The sequence below is a fragment of the Electrophorus electricus genome, chromosome 11 (genome assembly GCF_013358815.1).
Source record: "Electrophorus electricus isolate fEleEle1 chromosome 11, fEleEle1.pri, whole genome shotgun sequence".
NCBI classification, from domain to species: Eukaryota; Metazoa; Chordata; class Actinopteri; order Gymnotiformes; family Gymnotidae; genus Electrophorus; species Electrophorus electricus.
In genome coordinates, this window is record NC_049545.1 from 2,097,501 (window position 1) to 2,123,199 (window position 25,699).

A 25,699-nucleotide genomic window follows, 5' to 3' on the forward strand; every position below is an offset into this window, starting at 1 on the left:
TGTTAAATGAAAATTAGACCTCAATATTCAATGAACATAATGTTAGCAGTCTCTCCATCTCCCAAAATGGCATGAATATGAGCTGCAGAATAATTGAGAAGTAAATGCCAAAAAAGAGACTCAAACCTATTTTATTTAGTTATTTGCCAGTGAGGACTCCTCTGCTCATGAGGCCATAGGCTGCAACCTATATAGCCTATATGCTTAATCTGGCCATACCTGTCTCATCCCAATTAACCATCCAATGTAGTGTTTTACCCATTATGAGCCAATGACAACATGAGAGATTTACAGTGTGTGTTTTTAGGTTTGCTACTTTCAGTTCTTACATCTAAAGCTCTTTCTGCTCATTTGAAGGCAGCATATTTTGGCTAAATTTACATTTACATTTACATTTATGGCATTTAGCAGACGCTCTTATCTAGAGCAACTTACAAAAGTGCTTTGTCATTTTCTCATAGAATACTTCCTAGTACAGTACAGCAGGTTAGAGTCCAACATAGCAGTGAACTAGAATACTATAGAAATACAAGGATCAATGCTGATACCTAAATACAAAATACATAAGGTCTATCTTAAACAATGATAAGTGCAATAAACAATGCTAGAGTTTGTGCTAGAGTTTGTTAAACAACATCAGTGTAATAAACAATACCCTACAATAAGTACTAATTTAGTCAGTCAATATGGGAGCAGGGTCAGTTGTCCTTTAATTATTTCACAAATAGATGGATCTTCAGTCTGCGTTTAAAGACTGCAAGGGACTCTGCTGTCTGGACAGCAAGTGGGAGTTCATTTCACCATCTTCCACCGCCAGGACAGAAAATAGTCTTGATGCTGGTCTTCTATGAGACCTGAAGCAAGGCATTTCAAGTCGAGCTGTAGTTGAGGTTCAAAGTACTTGAGGTACGGGTCGGGCTTTGACCATTGACTTCATGTATGAAGGGGCTGGTTCATTTTTGGCTTTGTAGGCAAGCACCAAGGTTTAAATCTGATGTATCCAGCTACTGGAAGCCAATGAAGGGAGCGCAGCAGTGGAGTAATGTGTGAACTTCGTAAGATTGAAGGTCAGTCGTGCTGCTGAATTCTGGACAAGTTGTAGAGGTTTGATGGTTCTTAGAGGAAGACAAGAGACTGCACAAACACCTAGGTAGCTTCCTGCGAGAGAAAGGGCCAAATCCTTCATATGTTACAAGGAGAAATCTGCAAGACCGGGTTAGATTTGAAACATGAGTTGAGAACGACAACTGGTTGTCCAAAGTTATGCCCAGGCTATGGGTAGCTTTGGATGGTGATACCAGGGAGTTCTCGAAGGAAACTGTGAGGTCATGGTAAGGGTTGGGAGTACCTGGGATGTACAGAAGCTCAGTTTTACTGGGGTCGAGCTTCAAGTGTTGGGCTGTCATCCATTATGCAATATCAATCAAGCATGCTGAGATACGTCTTGAGACCTGCGTGTCAGAGGGTGGAAAAGAAAGAAATAATTGAGTGTCATAGGCATAGCAGTGGTAGGAGAAACCATGAGAAGATATTACATCACCAAGAGAACGAGTATACAAAGAGAAGAGAGGGGAGCCTAATACTGAGCCCTGTGGAACACCAGTGGAGAGTCTGCACGGTTTGGATGTGGATCCTCTCCATGTCATCTGATAGGATCATCCCTCCAGATAGGACTGAAATCATCTCCAAGCAGAGTCAGTCACACCAAGCCTGGAGAGAACAGAAATAAGAATGTTGTGGTTCACTGTGTCAAAGGCTGCTGAAAGGTCTAGAGGAATCAAAACAGATGACAGTTTGGTAGCTTTAGCTTTAGCAGCATAAATCCATACATAAAATAATTTCATAGTAACTACTTTATAATCAGGTGAAAAACCTCTCAAGTTTCTTGTTCCACAGAGTCATTATGGAATTAAACCAATAGCGAGCCATTATTCTTCAGCCATCTTCATCTATACGTCATGTTATTTTGTTCTGTGGGGGTGCAGAATTAGTCTTTACCAATTGTTTAAAAAATAAATACTAGTTATTTTAAAGGAAGAAAGGGAGGACGTCTGCTTCACAGTAAGACTGAGGGTTATGGTATAAATATAGGCGTACATCTATACAAGATTCAAATCTTTAGAGGGTAAGATAGTAATTAGCAAAATATAAGGACAGATAATTATGGTTGCTTAATTGGGTCAGGCTTTCCTTGAGGCATATATTTTTACCCATGCCTACATACAGACGTTGCTGACGGTGACGATTTTTTTTTTAGACTTTATGGCTTTATGGCTCATATTTACGAAACCTCATATATCGACCCGTTTAATAGGGGTTTTCAGAGCGACTTCAGATACATATGGCAATGTCCCAGGGCGTTTTTAGACGACACCAGTGCACCTTGATAGAAAAGCGGATCGCACTCCATATTCGAAGAATTGTTAATTGTTAATGATAATAATGAAACGAACATCGTCTCTTAGTGGTCCGTGCAAGAATGAAGCTAAAGTCGCACGGTATGGATGCTACTTCAACGGAGAACGCCATGAGGCAACCTAGGGTTCCGCCCTCCTGCAGCAAAGAACTGATAGGCGGGATCGTCGTGAAATCAGGAAGACGATTGGTCCGTTCAACATGTCAATCTGTTTTTCAGCTCATTCATTGGCTTCAAAACACCGCCATCGGCTTCTGCGACAAAATCTGACGTTTGTAATGTCATTGTGTGGCCTGCTGTTAAATTTATTGGTGGTTACACAGCTAGATAGAAGATTAACGTGTCCAGCACCGGGTGTTTCGGTTTAAAACAACAACAACAACAGTGTTGTATTTACCCAGCTTTAACTGCTCTAGCGCGGGAAGAAATGTCAATGAATTTATTCGCCCGTGGATTTCCTATAATTTCCCGGACCATGTAGAATTATTTTGGAAATACAGTAGCTTACGTTAGCAAGAATAAAGATTTGCCTTGAGCGCCGTTGCATCACGATCCATCTGGCTGTTCTTCAGGCGTCCTTATTTTGAGGCAATTCTGTCATAAATACTTAGGTTTGGTATAAAGCTAGGCATTTTAGCGAGCTAGATTTATCGTTGGTTTATTTAAAGGTATTTAACGATACTCATCGATTTACACGGGGCGGGATAATAACTGAACTGGTGAGTACACTTTTGCTAGCAGTACGTTAGCACTCAGTATACAGTAAAGGGTGGCAAGGTAGCGATTCTAGCTAATATAACAATATATTATAGTAATATTATATTACTATAGCAATAACAATATTTAATACAACAAGCTAGCTAAAATAACCGCGCAAGAAGAAAATCAATAACCCAGCATCTATAGCATGACGGCGGCAGGCGCAGTCGTTTAGCTGCAAAGCATCGCTAATGGTCCTTGCTTGCCAAACTTGTCTTGGAGATAAACAAGTCACGTCGGTTATATATTAGGTCAGTAATTTTTACATGTATAATGTCATCTGACTATGATGCGATGTATAATTATCCAGCTAGCTGTCTTAGCTACTGTGTAGTATAGCATTTGCGTGTAATGCTGGGATTAAGTTAATTCTCTGCTTTTATGTTGCTAGCTAGCTAACTAATTACTTATTGTAAAGATCATCACGTCTGCTCATTTGTCGCTTTGTTTATGTAGCTAGTTATACATTTGATCAAAATGTAAAATGTTAGGAAGGGATTTTCAAACCATTTCCATATTTAGTTTAAAGAAACCTTAAATTTGCTTTGTTGGTTGGCTAGATAAGATAGCTAAGATATATAAATCTGAGCTGAAAGGTAACAGGTGCATATCAGATATCGATAACTGCACACTGTGAGAAGGCTGTATGACTAGAAGGGCATTTCAGTGTGTAACTAGGATAGGTAGGTTAGCTATATGATGACAATATAAAATGCGTATCATGACGGTATTATTACACAAGACAGTCTTTGTAAGATGTACAAATGGGATAGAGTAGTAGCTACAGTGCTGCACACTACAAATCACTACAGAGTGCAAAATATTAAATCTAGTTAGCTAGTTATATAGGTAAATACTCTAGAGAAACGCATGGTGTGTGTGCTGTGCGGTATTTTGTCACTCAGGGATGGACAATGCCCATACAAAGACGGTCGAGGAGGTGCTGGGTTATTTTGGGGTGAACGAGTCAACAGGTCTGAGCAGTGAGCACCTGAGGAAGAACAGGGAACGATGGGGACCCAATGGTACAGTGTGTCATATAAATAACGCCTTTATACTGCCATGGTTATAACCAGTAACAATAATAATATCACTCTCTTTCTAAGCATTCTCTGACTCTGAGTGTGGAATATTGCTAATAAGTATAGGAATCAATGTCAATAACAGATATCTGTTTTGATTTTTCTCTCTTATTGTGTTTTGTCATGATTTGTCATACAGAATTACCGGCAGAGGAAGGTAAGAAAAACAGCCTTTTGCTCCAAGTCTTTGTAATAATTAGCAATGCTTTCATCATTTGCTGTCTGCTATAAGCCAGCCTACCTGGCTTATCTTTGTTGTATGAGGGATGAAACTTGCATGTCTAATTAAGGCTATTATTAGTTCCCCTTGAGGGGGTATGTGGGGGTTTTCAGTTGCTGTGTGACCTGGGTGAGTTTTGAATTAATGTAATTTAGAAACACTGTGTCTCTTAGACGATGATTTTGTTAGTGGTTTCTTTGTATTCCTGTTGGCAAGAGAGGTGAATTTTGTTAATATTCTCATAATTGAAGCTGTCTCTTTCTAGCATTCTCTCTTTGTTTTTGTATTTACAGGAAAATCACTGTGGGAACTGGTGCTGGAGCAGTTTGAGGATCTCCTTGTGCGGATTTTGCTTCTTGCAGCATGTATTTCCTTTGTAAGCAGTATTAATGAGTCAGTAGTCCACTTAAAACACATCAAAAAAGCAGGGCTGCATAGCAAATCTCCATATTAAAATAACACCTACGGTCTTGAAATAACACCTACACCAAACACAATGCTGGACACAAATGAACCCTGTAGCTATGGGTTAATTCAACACCGTGGATTCTGCTGCGAAAAACACTGCGGTCCTCTTTAGTCATCACACACTGACTGATCTAATGCACATTACTGCGAAGCATCTTTCTTACCTCAACAGTCTTTGTGTTATCAACCCACTGAAACACAGTGGCCATAGTGTGGTTCAGCTACCTCTGCTTTTTAACAGTGCTCTGAAGACCTGTAGATGACTGTAGTCTGTGACTCTGTCGTAGACTCTGGCTTGGTTTGAGGAGGGCGAGGGCACCATCACCGCCTTCGTGGAGCCTTTTGTCATCCTTCTCATACTTATCGCCAATGCTATTGTGGGAGTATGGCAGGTGAGTGTATGAATGTTTTACGAGTATAAGTATACAGACAGTCTTATGGACATTTTGCTTATGGAACTAAAAGGGTGATTATATCTATAGTTGAAGTTTTAATTCGTGTTCACTGATTTGTGTGTGCACGCGCGTGCGTTTTCAGGAGCGTAATGCAGAAAATGCCATTGAGGCGCTAAAAGAATATGAACCGGAAATGGGGAAAGTGTACAGACAGGACAAGAAGAGTGTACAGAGAGTGCGAGCCAGAGATATTGTGCCTGGAGACATTGTGGAGGTGGCAGGTAAAAACAAACAAACTCCATTTCCAGTCGTCCTTGCCTTGTTTGTGGTTTATATTAGGCTCTGATTGGTGCCTGATAGTTTGTAGCTTAAAGAGAGGAGTCCCCCAATCTCATTGGAATGTAATGCAACGATTCAGTGCATGGATGCATTATGGAAAAAGGTTTATGAAGTCATGAAAAGCAGTCTAAAAACAAACAAATAATATAATAACAAGTGATAAGCCATCAGTAGTTAAAATGAACGATCTGATTTACTATCATTTGTTATAACAAGCTATAGTAAATGGATAATAGAAGGTGAACATATATACCCCTATAAACCCTATAAACCCCCTTCCTAAGAAAGTGGAGTGAAGGCAGGCCTCTCATAGTGGATGTCAAGCACAGCTGTAAAGTATTTTTGCTTTGACGTGAACAGGCCTTTTGTTTGCTTGTTAAGGCCTATCAAAACTGCCTGCTTAACAGCCACTATAATCACAACTGCTCATTTTAGAAAAGCCATAAATACACTGCTGGAGAGAAAAAAATTCTCAAGGAAGTGGTCGAGTACTCCCACAGTTCGGCTGGCTTGTTTCTCTGGAATGAATTTACATCTGGAGATGTATCATTTAAAATAATTTTATGGAAAATGATTTGTTCTAATATAAAACATTAGTTTTGTTGTCATATTAATTTCAGTTTGTAAAGAAAGGGTTAAGTCCCAGTCTTGTAATTCTCCAGGCATAATGTTTGAACTTCTATTTTAAGAATCCCAAAGGCTATGTATAAAAATACGGTTGACATCAATTTTTGTGTATGTGTGATACAGTGCCCTAATACCTTTTATTCCACAGCGATGTCTGGAATCAGTGCAGTATCATGGCAGAATGACCTCTGGTTCCTCTGGTTATGATTTTCTACAACAGTGTCTACATATGTCTACATATGTATTCTATTATCGTAAAATAGTAATTACATGCTTCCATTAACCTTGAAGGATAGACAAACCAGTTGCTAGAAATTGAAAAGCACCTGACTTCTTAGTATTTTCTAGCAATGCAGTAAAACCTAATAATACTTTGGGTGCTACAAACTTCATAGCATAGTTTTCAAAACAAGGGTGAGTTTAACGAGCAGACTCACTATGTCCCAAATCAACATTGCAGTTTTAATAATATTTCTAGGACACAGAAAAGAAAAGACAGGGCTCATTTTCTTATCTATTTGCTCCCTTTCTCTCCTCAGTTGGTGATAAGGTTCCAGCGGACATCAGGCTGACCTCCATTCGTTCCACTACTCTGAGAGTGGACCAGTCCATTTTGACAGGAGAGTCTGTCTCTGTGCTCAAACACACGGACCCTGTACCCGATCCACGTGCTGTCAACCAGGACAAGAAAAACATGCTCTTTTCTGTAAGTGTGTAGATGAGTGCCTGAGATCCTTTACATCTACTGAGGTACCCCTCTAAATACCAGTACTAGTATTTGAGTGTGTGTGTATTTCACATTTTATGATGTGACTGACATGTTTTGTTCGGGTACCAATGACAAGTCCAAACAGTATGTGCTTGTGTGTGTGTGTGTGTGTGTGTGTCCTGCCTATGTGTGTGTTGAATAAAACATCAGACACATTATTTGCTCTCTCATGGACTTAGGTCTTACGTCACGAGCACTTTGAGCTCTTATATGGAAAATGACCAGGGTGCATCAGCCTCAAAGACCACACACATGCACATGCACACACACACACACACACACACACACACACACACACACACACACACACACACACACACACACAAACAAACACACACACAAAGCCTCCATTACCTCACACCAGCTGTGCAAGGCTAATGGATCTATTGGATCATAAAAGGACACCAGTTTAGTGTCCCAAGGCCTGCTGGCTATTTTGACTTCTAATATTACTGAGTTAATGCAACAAACCATTCAGGATTAGTCATTTGTGACACTTTCAGTGCACTTAATAAACTATCTCTGTTCTAAACATTAATAAATACATTTCTTGAAACCTTTCAAAGTTGTTTGACCCTGTGGTGTGTGTGTGTTTGTAGGGCACGAACATCGCAGCAGGCAGAGCAATAGGTGTTGTAGTGGCCACTGGTGTGCAGACAGAAATCGGAAAAATCAGGGATGAGATGGCATCCACGGACCCAGAAAGAACTCCTTTACAGCAGAAACTGGACCAGTTTGGGGAGCAGCTCTCCAAGGTCGTGGGCTCCCTCTCTTCTCCTCTTTCATGCCATTGTTCCTTTTTTTGTATCCAGCTTTGTAGACAGAGCTGAGCCTTTAGTGTTTCTTTTTAGCCATAGCACCCACATTCTTTTTCTCATACATACATCTCTTTTCCCATACATCACTTTACTGCTCTAGGTCTGTCTCTTCACAGTTTCAGCCAAATGTGTTATTTTAACTTTTGCTGTTCTATATAGGATATAGGCATACCTATACTGATATATAGAAATGTCTTTGAATGCCTAATCGCCTGTCTGTGTCTTTATCTAGGTGATCACGGTGATCTGTGTGGCAGTATGGGGCATTAACATTGGCCACTTCAGTGATCCTGTGCATGGGGGCAGCTGGCTGAGGGGGGCGGTGTACTACTTCAAGATCGCCGTGGCTTTGGCTGTAGCCGCCATTCCAGAGGGTACCAAATTTCGACTGCTTTTCTGTGCAAAGAATCTGTGCTGTATGCTATAAATGAATGTCTTATAGTCCTGACACAAATATATATGTGTTTGTGTGTATGTGTGTGTATCCATCAATTTCCTACAGACAAAAACTAAAGACATGCTTGTCAAGAATGACATGAATGACCGTTCATATAAAAACTGTCGTGCTGTAGCCTGCAACCGCTATAGATGTGGTGCATGTAAATTTATTTTCATGGTCACTAAAATAACTGGCATGAAAGGATCAATTATCATCAACCGTTCCTCCTCATGCATTATTGTGGGAGTTTTCTACTGTATTACTTTGCAAGAGATATAATCAGCTGGAGAAACCAAGAGAAGGCTTGCTGATAGGTTTTTTTTTGAATGAATCTTATGATTTTACTAATATAAACTGGTTCCTCCTAATAACTCAGAAGCGCTTTGCTTACAAAGTTGTTGAAGGACCTCTGTCTGAAACATCCTGTTTCTCTGGAAACACTTCACTCTTGTGCACGTCACTAAAATTTTGATATGCGTATATCTGTATGCATAAGCATAAAGTATGCATATGCAGCCTCTTGTCTTTGTCTGATCTCTCTCTCTCTCTCTCTCTCTCTCTCTCTCTCTCTCTCTCTCTCTCTCTCTTTCCCTCCCTCCCTGTTTAATGCGCACTGCAGGTCTTCCTGCGGTCATTACCACCTGCCTGGCGCTGGGCACACGGCGGATGGCGAGGAAGAACGCCATCGTGCGCTCTCTGCCCTCCGTGGAGACACTGGGCTGCACCTCTGTCATCTGCTCCGACAAAACGGGCACGCTCACCACCAACCAGATGTCCGTGTGCAGGGTGAGACGGAGATGTCCAGCATCTCATCACACTGCAGCTTTCATCAAAGAGTTGTTTTTCTTTTACAATGTACTGGTTCTTAGTGGGGTTTTTTTCTGACAAGTATAAGCATGTGTCTATGCATGAAGAGCCCGTAAATAATCCTTTTCTAAAACAATAAGATAATAGACAGATATAATAACATAGTTACTAAAAATTCACATCTTTCAGCATAACTGATGAATCTTACTAACTTTGTGTGTGTGTGTGTGTGTGTGTGTGTGTGTGCGCGTGTGTGTGTGTGCGTATGCATATGTATGTGTATGTGTGTCTGGATTGTGCATGTGTGTTGGGCATGTGTGTGTTTAGATGTTTGTGGTGGATGTTGTTACGGGTGAGAGGTGTGCTCTGAATGAATTCACAGTGACTGGATCTACCTATGCACCCGAAGGGGAAGTGTGAGTGGTTTTAACATCTGCTTAACACACACACATACACATGCACACGCATTCATTGCAGTTAATCTGACATTGCCTTTGACCCTGTGTGATTGGACTCCTTGTGACATAACATTTCTAATCATGAACTCACACCTTTCCTTTTCTAACTTCCTCTTTAAATGCCACTTTCCCCTCTATGCATGCAATCTCACTCTCTCTCTTCTCTCAGATATAAGGAAGGAGTATTGGTGCGCTGTAGTCAGTATGAAGCCCTGGTGGAAATGGCCACCATCTGTGCCCTCTGCAATGATTCTTCTCTAGACTACAATGAGGTGTGTACATACATGCATACACATGCACACACATATACGCACACACGTAATCATGCATACACAGACACAAACATACACTGATGCAACATTTGCAGTTTTGCAGTCCAAGAGGGACCACAACAACTCCAGTGAGGACTGCCTTTGGGAACAGAGCCACTAACACAAGCATTTGGAACAGATAAACAGTACTGAGCCAAATGTTTCAACATTAGTGATGTAAAACAGCATTTTCTACATCAAACAGATCTCTTAGAGATTCATTATTATTCTAGAAAAATATTGGGTTCTTTGTTTCTTTGTTTCTTTTTTTAATAAAACAGCTCAAGATGGCATACTTTGGTTTGTTGTGTATGGCACAATTATATGTTTATAACTAAAAGGTTAAATTGATATCAAAAATGTATAAAAGGTTTACAATTTAGAGACATATTTTTCTATGTACAAATAAATGACCCTCTGCATAAATCCCCCCCCCAACCCCCTCTCTCCCTCTCTCACACTCACACACACACACACACACACACACACACAGAGTAAATGTGTGTATGAGAAGGTGGGCGAGGCAACAGAGACCGCTCTGTGCTGTTTAGTGGAGAAGATGAATGTGTTTGACACAGACTTGAGGAGTCTCACACCTGCAGAGAGAGCTACTGCCTGCTGTGTGGTAAGTGTGTAAGAGTGTGTGTGTGTGTGTGTGTGTGTGTGTATGTATTCAAGATGAGAATGTCCACTGATGGCTGTGTGTGTGAGTATCATTAAATGTTGTTTGTATTGCATGTCTAGATTATGTGAGATGGGACATGTTTTCAACCACCTCCTCTTCATCCTTCTTTTCTTTCTCAGGTGATAAAGCAGTTACTGCGGAAGGAGTTGACTCTGGAGTTCTCCCGAGATCGGAAGTCCATGTCGGTCTTCTGCTCTCCTAACAAGTTGACCCGCTCTACCTCTGGAGCCAAGATGTTCATTAAGGTCCATTGGCCCTCTCTCTCCACATCTGTCTAGAGGTTTCTACATTAGTGGTTATGCAAATTGGTTCGAAGTAACTTCAGTGGTTGTAATAGGATATTATAAACACTTTTCTGCAGCTTCATTTTAATGTTCGAGTACTGTTTAAGGTATGTGGTAAATCGACTTACCTTTTCACCTCTTCAATTTAACTCCTTTCTCTTCTGTTTTTCTTCAGGGGGCACCAGAGAGTGTGTTGGAGCGTTGCAACTGGATTCGGGTCGGGGGAGGTGCACGAGTGCCTTTGACCTCTGGCCTTAGGGAGCAGCTATTAGGCACAGTGAGAGAGTGGGGTTCAGGGCGCGACACCCTGCGCTGTCTTGCTATGGCAACCAGAGACTTCCCTCCTGACCCTCGAACACTGAACCTGGAGAACACCTCTGCCTTCTCAGAGTATGAGGTGAGCATATTCTGGCCTTCAGGTGATTTATCTTCTCAGAGTATGAGGTGAGCATATTCTGGCCTTCACGTGATTTATCTTCTCAGAGTATGAGGTGAGCATCTTCTGGCTTTTGTGATGAAAGCATTTGACCCTAGCACTGAGGCTGCTTGAGGAAAGGGAGTATAGAGTGCTTGTCAGTTGTGCAACCTCTGGATGATGACCTGATACCTCCCTTCTCTGTTTCAATGTGAAGGCCAGTGTCTGGTTGCTGAGGTGTTACTGGTGACTAGAGTAGTAGGGTCATGTGTAGCTTTTGTTCATCCGAAATAAAGGAGTGACGTGGAGAAGGAGACGTGCCAGAGCGTAATTTACAAAAGACAGTCCTGATCTCAGAATTTAGGCCTGATCAGCAGCTTTCATGTTGCATTTGATTTTTCATCCTTGCCTTAAAAAGGCCTAAGAGCAAGAGTTGTGCTCTCTTTCTCCCTGTGCAGTCGGACCTGACGTTCGTCGGGTGTGTGGGGATGTTGGACCCTCCCAGGAAAGAGGTACTGAATGCAGTGCGCATGTGCAGGCAGGCTGGGATACGTGTCATCATGATTACTGGTAGGTCCAAAAATGCACATCAAAGTCAATAATAACAACACAACAATGAAAACTATTTGTATTTGTACCATACCTGAAAGTACATTTAAAAGGTAATTAGATGTTTTTTATTTCTGTGTTTGTGCTTGGCACACAGGTGACAATAAAGGCACGGCGCTGTCGATCTGCCGCCGAGTTGGCATCATCACAGAGCAGGAGGAAGAGGAGGCCGAGGGCGCGCCCTTTGGTGGTGGTTTGACCGGACGCGAGTTTGACGAGTTGCCCCCCCACCTGCAGCGGCAAGCGTGCCGAACAGCCCGCTGTTTCGCCCGCGTCGAGCCCACCCACAAGAGTCGCATCGTAGAATATCTACAGAGCCTCAGTGATATCACGGCTATGGTGAGTGTGTGTGTGTGTGTGTGTGTGTGCGCGTGCATATGTGTGTTTGTTTATGTCTAGGTCAAATACAATAGATAATCTACCTTCTTTTGACAGTACTGTAATAGTAAATTTATAGGTGCAGTCCACTTAAAAGATTTGATTCACATAATAGCTCTCAGCAGGATCAGTGACATTTTAGTTATGCTCGTTGGCATCAGAGTTGCTGTACTGGTTTTGGAGTTGTATCTTCATGGACATTCATTCCATTGTGTGTCCACATTCCTTATCTGTTTCTCTAGCTTCTCCTGTTTCTCTTCTCTCCCTTTTTCTTGCAGACGGGTGATGGGGTGAACGATGCCCCTGCTCTTAAGAAGGCTGAGATTGGGATCGCCATGGGGTCAGGCACGGCAGTGGCTAAGTCGGCCTCAGAGATGATTCTGGCAGATGACAACTTCTCCACCATAGTGGCGGCAGTGGAGGAGGGTCGAGCCATCTACAACAACATGAAGCAGTTCATTCGCTATCTCATCTCCTCTAACATTGGAGAGGTGGTCTGGTGAGTAACACCGAGACAGGCAAAGAGAAATGAGAGAGAGAGAGAGAGAGAGAGAGAGAGAGAGAGAGAGAGAGAGAGAGAGAGAGAGAGAGAGAGAGAGAGAGAGAGAGAGAGAGAGAGAGAGAGAGAGAGAGAGAGAGAGAGAGAGAGAGAGAGAGAGACATATAAAGGTAATTCAAATACCTGGCCCTGTGCCACTGTGAAGTTAACTGCTTCTCTATCAGTCTCACCATAATTCTGTTTTAAACTGCAGTATTAAATTAAACATAGTACAAAATGTTTGTACTAGAGTTATTAATGAGGTTAATCCTGTATAATTTCCCCTAAATCCATGTTCTCCTCCCTTTCACCTCGCCTTGCCTTCTCACAGTATTTTTCTGACTGCCGCTCTGGGCATGCCTGAGGCTCTCATCCCTGTCCAGCTGCTGTGGGTGAACCTGGTGACAGATGGCTTCCCAGCCACTGCCCTGGGCTTCAACCCCCCTGACCTGGACATCATGTCCCGCCCCCCGCGCTCCCCCAGGGAGCCCCTCATCTCTGGCTGGCTCTTCTGCAGATACCTCATCATTGGCTGTGAGTGGATGCTGCTCATGCCAGTTTTTCCCTCTGTCTAGTGATCCTATTGATAATCCAATATAATGGGAGTTAACACGTTTCTTCCGTGTTGTTAATTTTGCAGAAACAAGCTATGTGGGATTGTTACGTTTTATAGTGAAAAAAACATCGCCTTTGCTGAGTCATGCTGTCTCTCTCTCTCTCGCTCTCTCTAAGGTTATGTGGGGGTTGCTACTGTGGGTGCTGCAGCGTGGTGGTTCATGGCAGCACATGATGGACCCAAACTCTCTTTCTATCAGCTGGTCAGTTAAGCACCTCACCCGTTGTGTAACAGTAGTTACCACATGAACATTAGATGTATATGTTTACTAAGAATGGAAATATGTTTTGTTTCTCTTCCATATAATGACACAGTTAAAAGTGGTTTATGCCAGAGATTGATTCTCATGTTTCTCTGTCTCTCTCTCTCTCTCTCTCTCTCTCTCTCTCTCTCTCTCTCTCAGTCTCATTATCTGCAGTGCAGTGAGGGACACGCTGACTTCGCAGGTGTTCAGTGTTCGGTATTTGAGTCACCCTACCCAATGACTATGGCGCTGTCAGTGCTGGTCACCATAGAGATGTGCAATGCTCTTAACAGGTGAGCGTGAAAATTCTAACATTCAAAATGATGTTGGTCTGTAAAGCCCCAGTCAGGAACTGCAAAACCATTGGTGTTGGCACTGCAGTGTAGACCTTATTGTATATTTTTGTAGTGTTGTTTGAAAGCTTGTGTGGCTACAGTATTCGAAACTAGCCTGCCAGATGTAAACAATAAATAATTTTTAAATTTAATTTAAACATAAAATCAATTCAGTTGATTCACTGCAACATACATTCATAGGTTTCCGCATTGGTGACAAAAACGATCTTTGTTGGTAAACACAATACAGTTATTGGCTCCACCCAATCAGAGCCTGTGCATCTTATTGGCTCTACCCAAGTGTGGTTTGGAATAGTCATATATGCGAACTGGCCAGTGTTTGAGTGCTTCGTTTTGTAGGTAGGTTGTGCTGTTGTCTTACACACAGCATGTCTAGAGAAAAAAAATCAACCAACCTGTTCTGGGAGAGTTGAGAACATTTTTAAATATTATTTGAAACATTGGAATTTTTATTAATTCTAGAATTAATATTGTTAATAATTAAAAAATGATAATTAGTCTCAGAATAAGGTGAAGTTAATGATTGACATCAACAAAAAAAGGAAACAAGAACAATACAAGAAAAGTCAAAATTTGCTTAATATCTAAAGGAAATATTTTCTTATAAGGGGTTTCAAACTATAGCTAATACATATCTTACCAGAAAGGTAAGCAGGAGGACAGGTACTATTCAGGTGATAAACTATTAAAACCTAGAATGATAAGAGGGGCAGTTATGAGTTCACATGCATTGATATTTGTACGATGCCCAGTCCTAGGGACAGTAGCAGTGGTACTGGATTTGTGTCTGCCTGAGTGTGAACTAATAGAGGCCCAGGTCTTTAAAAATGCTTTTGTGAACTTATTTTTACTTTTTATCACCTTTGTTCTCCTAAAATTTCCTTTAATGGGGCTATATTGTGTATTTTGACCAAAATTGTTTTTTATTACTGTATTTAGTAGGGATAGTTATACAAATTTGACCTTTGATTAAAATGGATTGTAATACCTCAATACAACTGACTTACTTATTTCCTTTTATTTTCTAACTAGTAAATTCAGTTGGTCAGTGGTGCAAAAGGATGTGCAAACAGAACACTAGTGGCGGTCCTACACCATTTGAACAGGGCGGCAGGTGGGCAGGCTTGGCCCAGTGGTGCCATTAAAGGGGCCTGTTAATTTATACCCTTTAACTTATTGTTCTCCAATTAATTTATATTAATCAATGCATTGCAATACAAGGTCAGTGTTCAATATCATTCATCATTATTTATTTATTTGTTTGTTTGTTTGTTTAATATTGACCTCCATGACTGTTAGAATAAAAGCCGACTGACACAAAGTATGTTTTTCTTTCAAAGTAATGAAATGTGCACATTGAGTTCGATGCATTTAAAAAAAATTTATTGAATTTCTTTTTTATATGTTTGGCGAAGATCTTGCCATGTTTTATTTTTTACATTTATCAACCAAACAAACAGATATTCAAAGAAAAATGTAAACACTCAGGTTTTTCATTAAGTGAGCTAGATTCTTCCCAGGTGCGAACAGATTCACTTGGATTCACTTGGATAAACCAAAAATGACTATAAACAGAGGTTCTGTGTTACAAAGGCAGGCTACTCACTGCTGCAGTGGTTATGAATATATTCACTGCTATGAGCCTCGATCTTCTTTGATACATTTTTATAGTCAGTGTGCTGCTTTTTCTAGCCTATCTGCTTTATATAGTACTGAATGCAGATGGCGGGAAGGTGGAGCTTGGCATTGTGAGCTAAAAAAAAAGCTCAAATGCATATCTAATCAAGGGGCCAGTTCACTGTGTGTAATGCATCTAGCCATCAGCCCGTTTTAGCCAAATCGATTTTTTCATATGACCTTTAGGTGGTGCTTTTGTTCTTAGAAATTCAAAATAATCTGCTTTAAGGCATTCCTTAACTGCACATCCAACGATGTGGATGGCAAAAATATGACTGATTATTCTGATGTCTTTATTAGTTAAAAGTCAGGGAGGGCTTAGCCCACTAATACCAGCCCCTGCATGACACTGAGTACAGAGAATGAGTACAATTACTAAACTGATCATTGTTTTACCTCAATACAATTACCCTTTTTAAAGTGGCTTTTTAAAGTGGCTTTCACATAATTTATCTATCAATGGCCATGATTGTTTAAACCATCTTCAACAGAGATATGACACTGTAAATGGTCTGTTTGTGTGTCTCTGTGTGTGGGTGTGTGTGTGTGTTGTTTGTTAACATATAATAAGTCCTTATTTGTTAATATGACTTAAAGGAAGCTCAGATCATATCAGATCATAGGAGCCTTTCATGGGGAAATCCGAGCCCCTCAAAGGGGTTCACAAACATCTTTCTTGTTTTCTGAACATACACATAAACGTAATGAAACTGGGGAACAGGTGTAGTTGATGAGAGGGGTTAGTTGCCTGAGAGGAGGTGAAGGAGCAAATGATTTAAACCTCAGCAGCAAAAAAAGATGAAAAGAAATCGACACTACTATTTACTGATAGTCTCAGACCTGGCAAGGATGAAGCTTCTCAATATCCCTCTCTTCAGCTATTTTTAAGGCATTGTCTTGATCAGATTCAAGGTTCATGGGCTTAAAATCTAACTAGCCGAATAGCAAAATTGAGAGCCACACTATAGTTTCTTTAAATAAAATCAGGTCGTATATCAAGAAGCATTGACAATAGCACTTCATCTGTTATGTAAAATAGTAAATACAGTCATGAGTTCAGTTTGTCTAAACATTGTTTGAAAGCGTTACTGGGCAATATGACTATGAAGTGCTGCTTCAAAGCACAATGATGGTACTAGTGAGGTTCCTACTGTAGCAGGTCAAAACGACAGGCTGCGATTACAGCATTATTGGCAGGTTGTTACTATTGCATCATTTCCAGGTTTTGATTGCTGCGTTATATCAGGGGGTCAAACACATGCACAGACGTGCCAAAGCTAAGCAACTCATGGAGGTGACATCATGCAGCAGGATTTGACTGCTCCTCACATCAGTGTATCATGCTTTATGGACTTTACAGGAAAAGGATCCACCAGTTAATTTTTTTTCTGAAGATTTTTATAAGCTTAATTTTATGAGATATGTTCTTGTACATCGCCTGATTTACCAGTCTGATTTACCATCCTTCTGTGAAGGATGAGTGATGGGAACTACTCTGTGAAAATGATTTTTCTCAGAAATCGGATTGTTACCTGATTTATATTTACTGGAGTTCTAGAAACATTTACTGAAGTTATAGAAACTTGAATCTCGTAGCATCTGGAAAAGCTCTTCACCAAGAATCTGTATCTTAAGTATTCTGCTCTGGCAACAGAATAGCCAGACATACACATCAAGCTCGATTAGTGAAGGATTCTGCTATATTCTGCTACATGTCAAGTCACTCATTCCAAACTTGACTAACAGACATAACATGTTTTGTTTTTTGTGCATATACTTTGCATTAGGACTGTTGTACTCAAAATGGCCAGTATAGCAAAATTGCAATATGGACAGGCTGGTACTAGAATGAGGGTAGAACTACTTCACAGTGTAAGCATCTGGTGGTTTTTTCTTTTATGTTAGTACCAAGGCAAGCTAAATTGTGTCCTAAAAGTTTTAGCATGCAACGTATTCTAATGTAATGTATTCTGAATATTTCCTCTCTGGCGTGGTACTAGACAAAGCTGCCTCGGTCACATCAGCTTTTTGCCATTGCCATTGAGCCACTTTCCATAGCTTTGTTTTAATCCTAGGACATCTGGTGTTGTTAAAGATGGTATTTAACAGAAAGTGTCACTATGTGGATGATCTTTTGCTCTTTATTTCAAACCTAAAGACTACCATTGGTTTTGTGTATTATATTAGACACTTTTGGATCGATTTTAGGGTACAAATTAAATTTGGACAAAAGGAGTTATTCCCTTTGAACCCAGCTCCCCACAATTGTCCTCTGCATACTCTACCATTTAGAATAGTCAATAAAACATTTACATATCTGGGTATCCAGGTTATAGACAGGATTGAAGGCCTGTTCATTGCCAATTTTGAGTGACTTCTGGATAAAACTTGAAACGTTGGTCTTTACGTCCCTTATCTTTAGCTGGATGCATTAACTCAATCAAAATGAATGTCCTTGTTAAATTCTTATACCCCTTCCAGTGCATACCAATCTTCCTAACTAAATTGTTCTTCTGCAAACTAGACAGGATTATGTCAGAATTCCTTTGGAGGAGAAAGCCTCCAAGACTTGGAAAATATATTTAGAAAGACCCAAAAGCTCAGGAGGGTTTACACTACCCAATTTTTGATTTTACTACTGGGCCTCCAATCCTTGTGTGATGCACTATTGGCTACAGTTTGACAAAGCAAAGCCAGACATATCTCGGTTAAAGATGGAGTCATTTTCCTGTAGACTGTTCTCTTTGTCAGCACTTATATATTCAGTACATCGTTCCACTGCACCGTATACTACTAATATAATAGTGAGCTCCACGCTCAATATTTGGGCACAGATTAAACACATTTTGCCTCAGAACCAGAAAGCCACCCCCCATTGAAATCTTCCTGAAACCGACCTTAAGCGTGAAAGGTATGATTTCAAACAAGTATGCCAGAATTTTCAGTGTACAACCACCCTCTTTCTACTATTAAAAGCCAATGGAAGAAGGACCTGGGTGAGGAGTTGGGAAATATTACACCATATTCACTCTTCCTCTTTCTGTGTCAGACATTGCTTGAAACAATTCAAAATGTTACATTGCATTCATTGGAATAAAGTTAAACTTTCAAAAATTCTTTCACATATAAGTCCCCTATATGATAGATTTCATCAAGCCCCATCTTCTCTAATCTATATGTTTTTATTTTGCTCTTCTCTTCATAAATATTGGCCTGACATATTCCAAGTTCCTTCCAAGATTCTGGAAGTGATCAGGTTTTGCCACCTTTTTTGCTAGAAGACTCATTCTACTCAAGTGGGAGTCAGTTGCCCCTCCATCTATTTCTCACTGGCTGAAAGATCTCTTAAATTTTGCCAAATTAGAAAAAAACCAAGCCACGTTACAAGTCAAATTCTTGACCAGGAACTACATTGAGCCTAGCAATGTTTTGGAGCAGGAGGACAGGCTGCATCATCTTCATGACTACAGGGAGAGTAGGGGATATGAAGGCTTGATCGGAAAGCTACGTTGTTCTCTGAAGGGCGTGTCCTGGGCATTCATGTTAATCTCTGCTGCCCTGTTGGTCTGGATCTACAGTCTGGATTCAGACATTTCCAGGTTTTGATTGCTGCATTATATCAGGGGGTCAAACACATGCACAGACGTGCCAAAGCTAAGCAACTCATGGAGGTGACATCATGCAGCAGGATTTGACTGCTCCTCACATCAGTGTATCATGCTTTATGGACTTTACAGGAAAGGATCCACCAGTTAATTTTTTTTCTGAAGATTTTATAAGCTTAATTTTATGAGATATGTTCTTGTACATCGCCTGATTTACCAGTCTGATTTACCATCCTTCTGTGAAGGATGAGTGATGGGAACTACTCTGTGAAAATGATTTTTCTCAGAAATCGGATTGTTACCTGATTTATATTTACTGGAGTTCTAGAAACATTTACTGAAGTTATAGAAACTTGAATCTCGTAGCATCTGGAAAAGCTCTTCACCAAGAATCTGTATCTTAAGTATTCTGCTCTGGCAACAGAATAGCCAGACATACACATCAAGCTCGATTAGTGAAGGATTCTGCTATATTCTGCTACATGTCAAGTCACTCATTCCAAACTTGACTAACAGACATAACATGTTTTGTTTTTTGTGCATATACTTTGCATTAGGACTGTTGTACTCAAAATGGCCAGTATAGCAAAATTGCAATATGGACAGGCTGGTACTAGAATGAGGGTAGAACTACTTCACAGTGTAAGCATCTGGTGGCTTTTTCTTTTATGTTAGTACCAAGGCAAGATAAATTGTGTCCTAAAACTTTAGCATGCAACGTATTCTAATGTAATGTATTCTGAATATTTCCTCTCTGGCGTGGTACTAGACAAAGCTGCCTCGGTCACATCAGCTTTTTGCCATTGCCATTGAGCCACTTTCCATAGCTTTGTTTTAATCCTAGGACATCTGGTGTTGTTAAAGATGGTATTTAACAGAAAGTGTCACTATGTGGATGATCTTTTGCTCTTTATTTCAAACCTAAAGACTACCATTGGTTTTGTGTATTATATTAGACACTTTTGGATCGATTTTAGGGTACAAATTAAATTTGGACAAAAGGAGTTATTCCCTTTGAACCCAGCTCCCCACAATTGTCCTCTGCATACTCTACCATTTAGAATAGTCAATAAAACATTTACATATCTGGGTATCCAGGTTATAGACAGGATTGAAGGCCTGTTCATTGCCAATTTTGAGTGACTTCTGGATAAAACTTGAAACGTTGGTCTTTACGTCCCTTATCTTTAGCTGGATGCATTAACTCAATCAAAATGAATGTCCTTGTTAAATTCTTATACCCCTTCCAGTGCATACCAATCTTCCTAACTAAATTGTTCTTCTGCAAACTAGACAGGATTATGTCAGAATTCCTTTGGAGGAGAAAGCCTCCAAGACTTGGAAAATATATTTAGAAAGACCCAAAAGCTCAGGAGGGTTTACACTACCCAATTTTTGATTTTACTACTGGGCCTCCAATCCTTGTGTGATGCACTATTGGCTACAGTTTGACAAAGCAAAGCCAGACATATCTCGGTTAAAGATAGAGTCATTTTCCTGTAGACTGTTCTCTTTATCAGTACTTATATATTCAGTACATCGTTCCACTGCACCGTATACTACTAATGTAATGGTGAGCTCCACGCTCAATATTTGGGCACAGATTAAACGCATTTTGCCTCAGAACCAGAAAGCCACCCCCCATTGAAGTCTTCCTGAAACTGACCTTAAGCGTCAAAGGTATGATTTCAAACAAGTATGCCAGAATTTTCAGTGTACAACCACCCTCTTTCTACTATTAAAAGCCAGTGGGAGAAGGACCTGGGTGAGGAGTTGGGAAATATTACACCATATTCACTCTTCCTCTTTCTGTGTCAGACATAGCTTGAAACAATTCAAAATGTTACATTGCATTCATTGGAATAAAGTTAAACTCTCAAAAATTCTTTCACATATAAGTCCCCTATATGATAGATTTCATCAAGCCCCAGCTTCTCTAATCTATATGTTTTTATTTTGCTCTTCTATTCATAAATATTGGTCTGACATAGTCCAAGTTCCTTCCAAGATTCTGGAAGTGATCAGGTTTTGCCACCTTTTTTGCTAGAAGACTCATTCTACTCAAGTGGGAGTCAGTTGCCCCTCCATCTATTTTTCACTGGCTGAAAGATCTCTTAAATTTTCTCAAATTAGAAAAACACCAAGCCACATTACGAGTTTTCACCCATAAATTCTTTAAGATATGGGATTCTTTTCTTGAATACCTAAAGTTCATCTGGTTCCCCTCTGCCACTAATGCATGTTACTTCTGACTTATCTGTTGCATTATATCAGTTGTCTGGATCATGACTATGTAGAAGATTTAAGATTTCAACAGGCCCTTCCCCACTGTTTCTTTTTCCCTGAATTTTTTTTCTTTTTTAACTTTTATGTCTTCCTCCCTTTACTAGGCATGTTTGTTCAGTGTGCTTTTTACTTTACTTGTTCTTACAGTGGCTACTTATGCGTAATTTATATGCAGTACATATGCACTTGCATCTTAGTTTGTACAAATGTTTCCCCGTTCTTTTTACATTTATGCTTGATATGTTAGCAAGTGCAGTGTGCACTACTGCCATTGTATTAAAGAATCTTCAAACCAATTTAAAAATATTTCAAATTAAGCAATCCATTTAGACATTAGTTCAATGGACAAAATAATCCCAGAATGAGGCAAGACTGATGATTAACATTAACGATAAAAAAGTAATAATTTGTTTAATATCCAGAGATAATTTGATTATCCAGATAGTGTATTCTTCTGTAGTCCTCTAGAACTGCTTCAGGTCCAAGTAAAAGATGTACAGTTACAAAAAAAAGTAAATAGTAAAATTGACATAATACAGAATGTGTAAGTACCAAGTCTATACAAAATCAGAGTAAGTAGAAAATGAAATGGCAGTACAGTGAAACTGAATGGTAACAAATGTATTGAAAGGTGCATTATTACAGGCTGAAAGAAAACATAGTGCAGTTCTATAAGTTCAGCAAACATTCAGAATTATGTTCAGATGGTTTATACTTGGGCAATAACTGACATCTATTTTCATTGTTACTAAACCTTAAGCCTAGTGTCACAAGTCTGTTCTGAGTTCAGCATATGTGTCCACAATATCAGCACAATGGTGCAAGTGCTAGGCTCCTAACTAACACCCAGGATGCACACAGACTTAGAGTAAAATTACTGTCCTGTTTTAAATAATCTATTAAATTTGCATCTCATTTACATTTCAAATGCAAACAAAAATATCCATGTCTTTAACCATGTCATGTGTTATTTAAAATATTTAATGCACTTAAACCAGGAAACTTAATACAGGAATATTGCTAATAAGGTTTGTGGTAACTTTATCTGTTATTTAAAATGATGTTTTGTTTTGTATATATTAAATGCTATAAAATAGCCATATAAAAATGTTGGATAATTTTGAGAATAACTTCACCCTATAGGTTATTAGAAAATATGACTTTGATTTTAAATGTCTGCATGTGTGTGTGTCTCTCTGTGTTGTGTGTGTGTGTGTGTGTGTGTGTGTGTGTGTGTGTGTGTGTGTGTGTGTGTGTGTGTGTGTGTGTGTGTTTGTGTGTGTGTTTCAGCCTGTCTGAGAACCAATCGTTGCTGAAGATGCCTCCTTGGGCAAATCCATGGCTAGTGGGAGCTATCTGTCTTTCCATGGCCCTGCATTTCCTTATCCTCTATGTTGACCCACTGCCTGTAAGTGTATGATGTGTGTTCTTCTGAACAGTATAATAATGTAAGTATAATAATAAGAGAAATGTATGTATTTAACAAACACAGATGCAAGACTTCTGAAAATCTACCACTGGGACATTAGTATGAACAACTAAATTATGATCAGTATGAATAACAACTGCATTTTGTATGAGTAAATGCAAAATGGTTTTTTATAAAATCCTGAAAAAAAGTGAACTTCAGGTGCATGCCAAAGGTAATGTGTCTGTGTGTGATATCACTATACGTTTTTTTGATGATTCATCTAACTTAGTGTGGCTGTACTGTAATCTGATGACCATATATTTATTAAATACTATGTCAATGTCAAATTACATAACCACAGATGAGTAAAAAAAAGACTACATCTTCAAATCTTGTGGTTACTTCTAAAGAACACCAGCACTTTGGTGAAACTGGAATTAAGATTGACTTGAAAATATAAAAAGTATGAAACAAAACTTATGTCTTAATGCTAAATGCACATCTTTTGTTATTAGTAAATGCACTAAAGGCAATGTAAGACTGTGCTGCACTAAAAACAGTTTTAATAAATTGTGAAAGTTGTTATGTACAAACAAAAGAGGTCTTTAGAATTTGTGTTGTAGTGGGTGATCAGGTTGAGGGGGTTAGTGAAACTCTTACATAGTGTAGCTGAATTTATCTCTTTTTATATACAGATGATTTTCCAGATCAGACCATTGTCGTGGCCACAATGGGTGACCGTCCTGAAGATGTCCCTGCCTGTGATCCTGATGGATGAAGCACTCAAATTCTTGGCCAGGAACTACATTGAGCCTAGCAATGTTTTGGAGCAGGAGGACAGACTGCATCATCTCCATGACTACAGGGAGAGTAGGGAATATGGAGGCTTGATCGGAAAGCTACGTCGATCTCTGAAGGGCGTGTCCTGGGCATTCGTGTTAATCTCTGCTCCCCTGTTGGTCTGGATCTACAGTCTGGACTCTGACATCACCAATATCTTCTGGGAGTAAAAAGAGGGAGGGTAAGTAAGAGTGAGGGAAAGCTTGAACAAGAGATAGAAGCAAGTGTGATTTCAACAGGAAGAGTGGAGAGTTACTGGAGTTAAGGAAAGAAAAGGCTAAGGTGCTAAAGTAAGGAGAAGTTGGTTGCAAAGGAAGGAAGGTAGGCAAATAAAAAATGCAAAAAAATACCTAAAAGAACTACACAAAGAAAATAGAAACAAGGGAAAAGGAAGGGCTCTTGGAAGAACTGAGCCTGGACAATCAGAATTCAACGAGTGATGAATATAGGCATTGAATGAGGACAGGAAGGCCATTGTCAGATTCATTCCAACCTCAGTTTTCTAGGATGTTTGCTTGTGTCCTTTACTTTTAGATCCATTTTCTTTTCAGAGCTGTCAGAAGTTCAAAAATATTCTTATGATGTGGTTTTGGACGTCTGCTGAGGGTCAACACATGAAATTTAATTGTTTTTTCATCACTTTAAATCAATAGGCTAACATAAAATGCATACAGTCCTGCATACAGTAAAACCCATGCACTAAGATCTAAAAAGACACTAGAATGATTGATCTGAAAATATTAAAGGTACGGTATGTGTACTTTTGTTTCTCTTTTTCATTTTTTAAATAGCCACATATATTTATTTTTGTTCACCTGCACTTTAAGGGATGTAACTTGTTCATAATTTCTTATAGAGATATAAATATGGTATGCAATATCTTTCATACCCAGAGGAAGCAGGAGAGTGGTAAAAATCTACTTATTGATCAGTGGATCAAGGGAAAATGTCACCTGATTCTGTTGTAGGCATTTATCATTTATATGATTTGAGCAAGATGCGCATTTATTTTAAAGGGACTTTCTAAAGCTGGATGTGATTTTTATTTTATCATCACCAGTCTTCAGTACATGCCTGGGTTACATCTCTAAAGATTTTTTTATTATTTGCAATGGACCATTTCAGCAGCTCAGAAAAATACCATTTGTAGTATTTAAATTGGTTCGTTTGGCAGTTCAACTCATTACTTATTTTTGAGACATTCTTCATAACCTGCCTTTCATGAAAAAATTCTTCATTCCTTTCATGGCGTTCCATACACACTATGACATAATACGACTCACACTACGCTAACAGAGACTTTACCCCTGCAGGAAAAGGCAAATTTCCCCAAATGCTCAGCATATAGTAATGTATATTCAAATGCAAAGGGCATTATCATTTTTGGTTGTCATAGGTAGCATTTATTGTGGTGTAACGGAAGTGTTAGGGTAATCCATATCAAAACTCCCTCAGACATGTTCCTGCTTGAGATTTCTTTGAGCCCCACCCATCAAATAAAAGAATCGCTGTGCATTCCTTTCACCTGCTCGGGTTTTATTTATCTGTTTATTTTTTAAAATGTCTGCAAAGCAGTTTACTGACAACTTGTACACATTTTCAGTCATTACCTTTGTTGATATTGCAGCACATTACTGTTAATGTTCTTTGTGTCCTTGTTGTTGTGTCATGGCAACTGTTCTACAGCTGTGTCTGTTCAGTAAAGGAGGTGCTGCCTCTTTCTTTGTAGGAAACTAAACAGGGTTAGTTCTGAAACAAGGTGTTGGAACAGATGTAAGGTGGTAGGAGAGAAGGAAAGGCAAAAGCTTTTCAGAAGATGAGTCATCCTTCTCCTTTGTTCCAGAAGT

The 25,699-nt window shown here is 39.6% G+C and overlaps 1 protein-coding gene across 1 annotated transcript; it reads left to right on the plus strand.

Annotated features, from left to right (window-relative positions):
• The first annotated feature begins 2,220 nt into the window (after nucleotides 1-2,220).
• On the plus strand, nucleotides 2,221-24,083 carry si:dkey-28b4.8 (sarcoplasmic/endoplasmic reticulum calcium ATPase 2). The gene is made up of 23 exons (XM_027000460.2): nucleotides 2,221-3,135; nucleotides 4,081-4,200; nucleotides 4,397-4,414; nucleotides 4,771-4,853; nucleotides 5,233-5,337; nucleotides 5,483-5,621; nucleotides 6,846-7,012; nucleotides 7,675-7,830; nucleotides 8,126-8,267; nucleotides 8,952-9,118; nucleotides 9,467-9,555; nucleotides 9,767-9,869; nucleotides 10,402-10,533; nucleotides 10,713-10,838; nucleotides 11,053-11,274; nucleotides 11,751-11,862; nucleotides 11,999-12,240; nucleotides 12,558-12,778; nucleotides 13,149-13,351; nucleotides 13,550-13,635; nucleotides 13,837-13,970; nucleotides 22,892-23,009; nucleotides 23,708-24,083. Exons 2-23 carry the CDS (start codon nucleotides 4,083-4,085, stop codon nucleotides 24,020-24,022), a joined length of 3,198 nt encoding a protein of 1,065 aa, XP_026856261.1. The 5' UTR covers nucleotides 2,221-3,135; nucleotides 4,081-4,082; the 3' UTR covers nucleotides 24,023-24,083.
• Nucleotides 24,084-25,699: the final 1,616 nt, after the last annotated feature.

Bases quoted from the DNA above. Each gene is read 5' to 3' on its own strand.
- si:dkey-28b4.8 (XM_027000460.2), top strand. From the start codon at position 4,083: ATGGACAATGCCCATACAAAGACGGTCGAGGAGGTGCTGGGTTATTTT. The intron at 10,534-10,712 runs GTAAGTGTGTAA...TTTCTTTCTCAG, and splicing joins GAGCTACTGCCTGCTGTGTG to GTGATAAAGCAGTTACTGCG. The intron at 11,863-11,998 runs GTAGGTCCAAAA...CTTGGCACACAG, and splicing joins ACGTGTCATCATGATTACTG to GTGACAATAAAGGCACGGCG.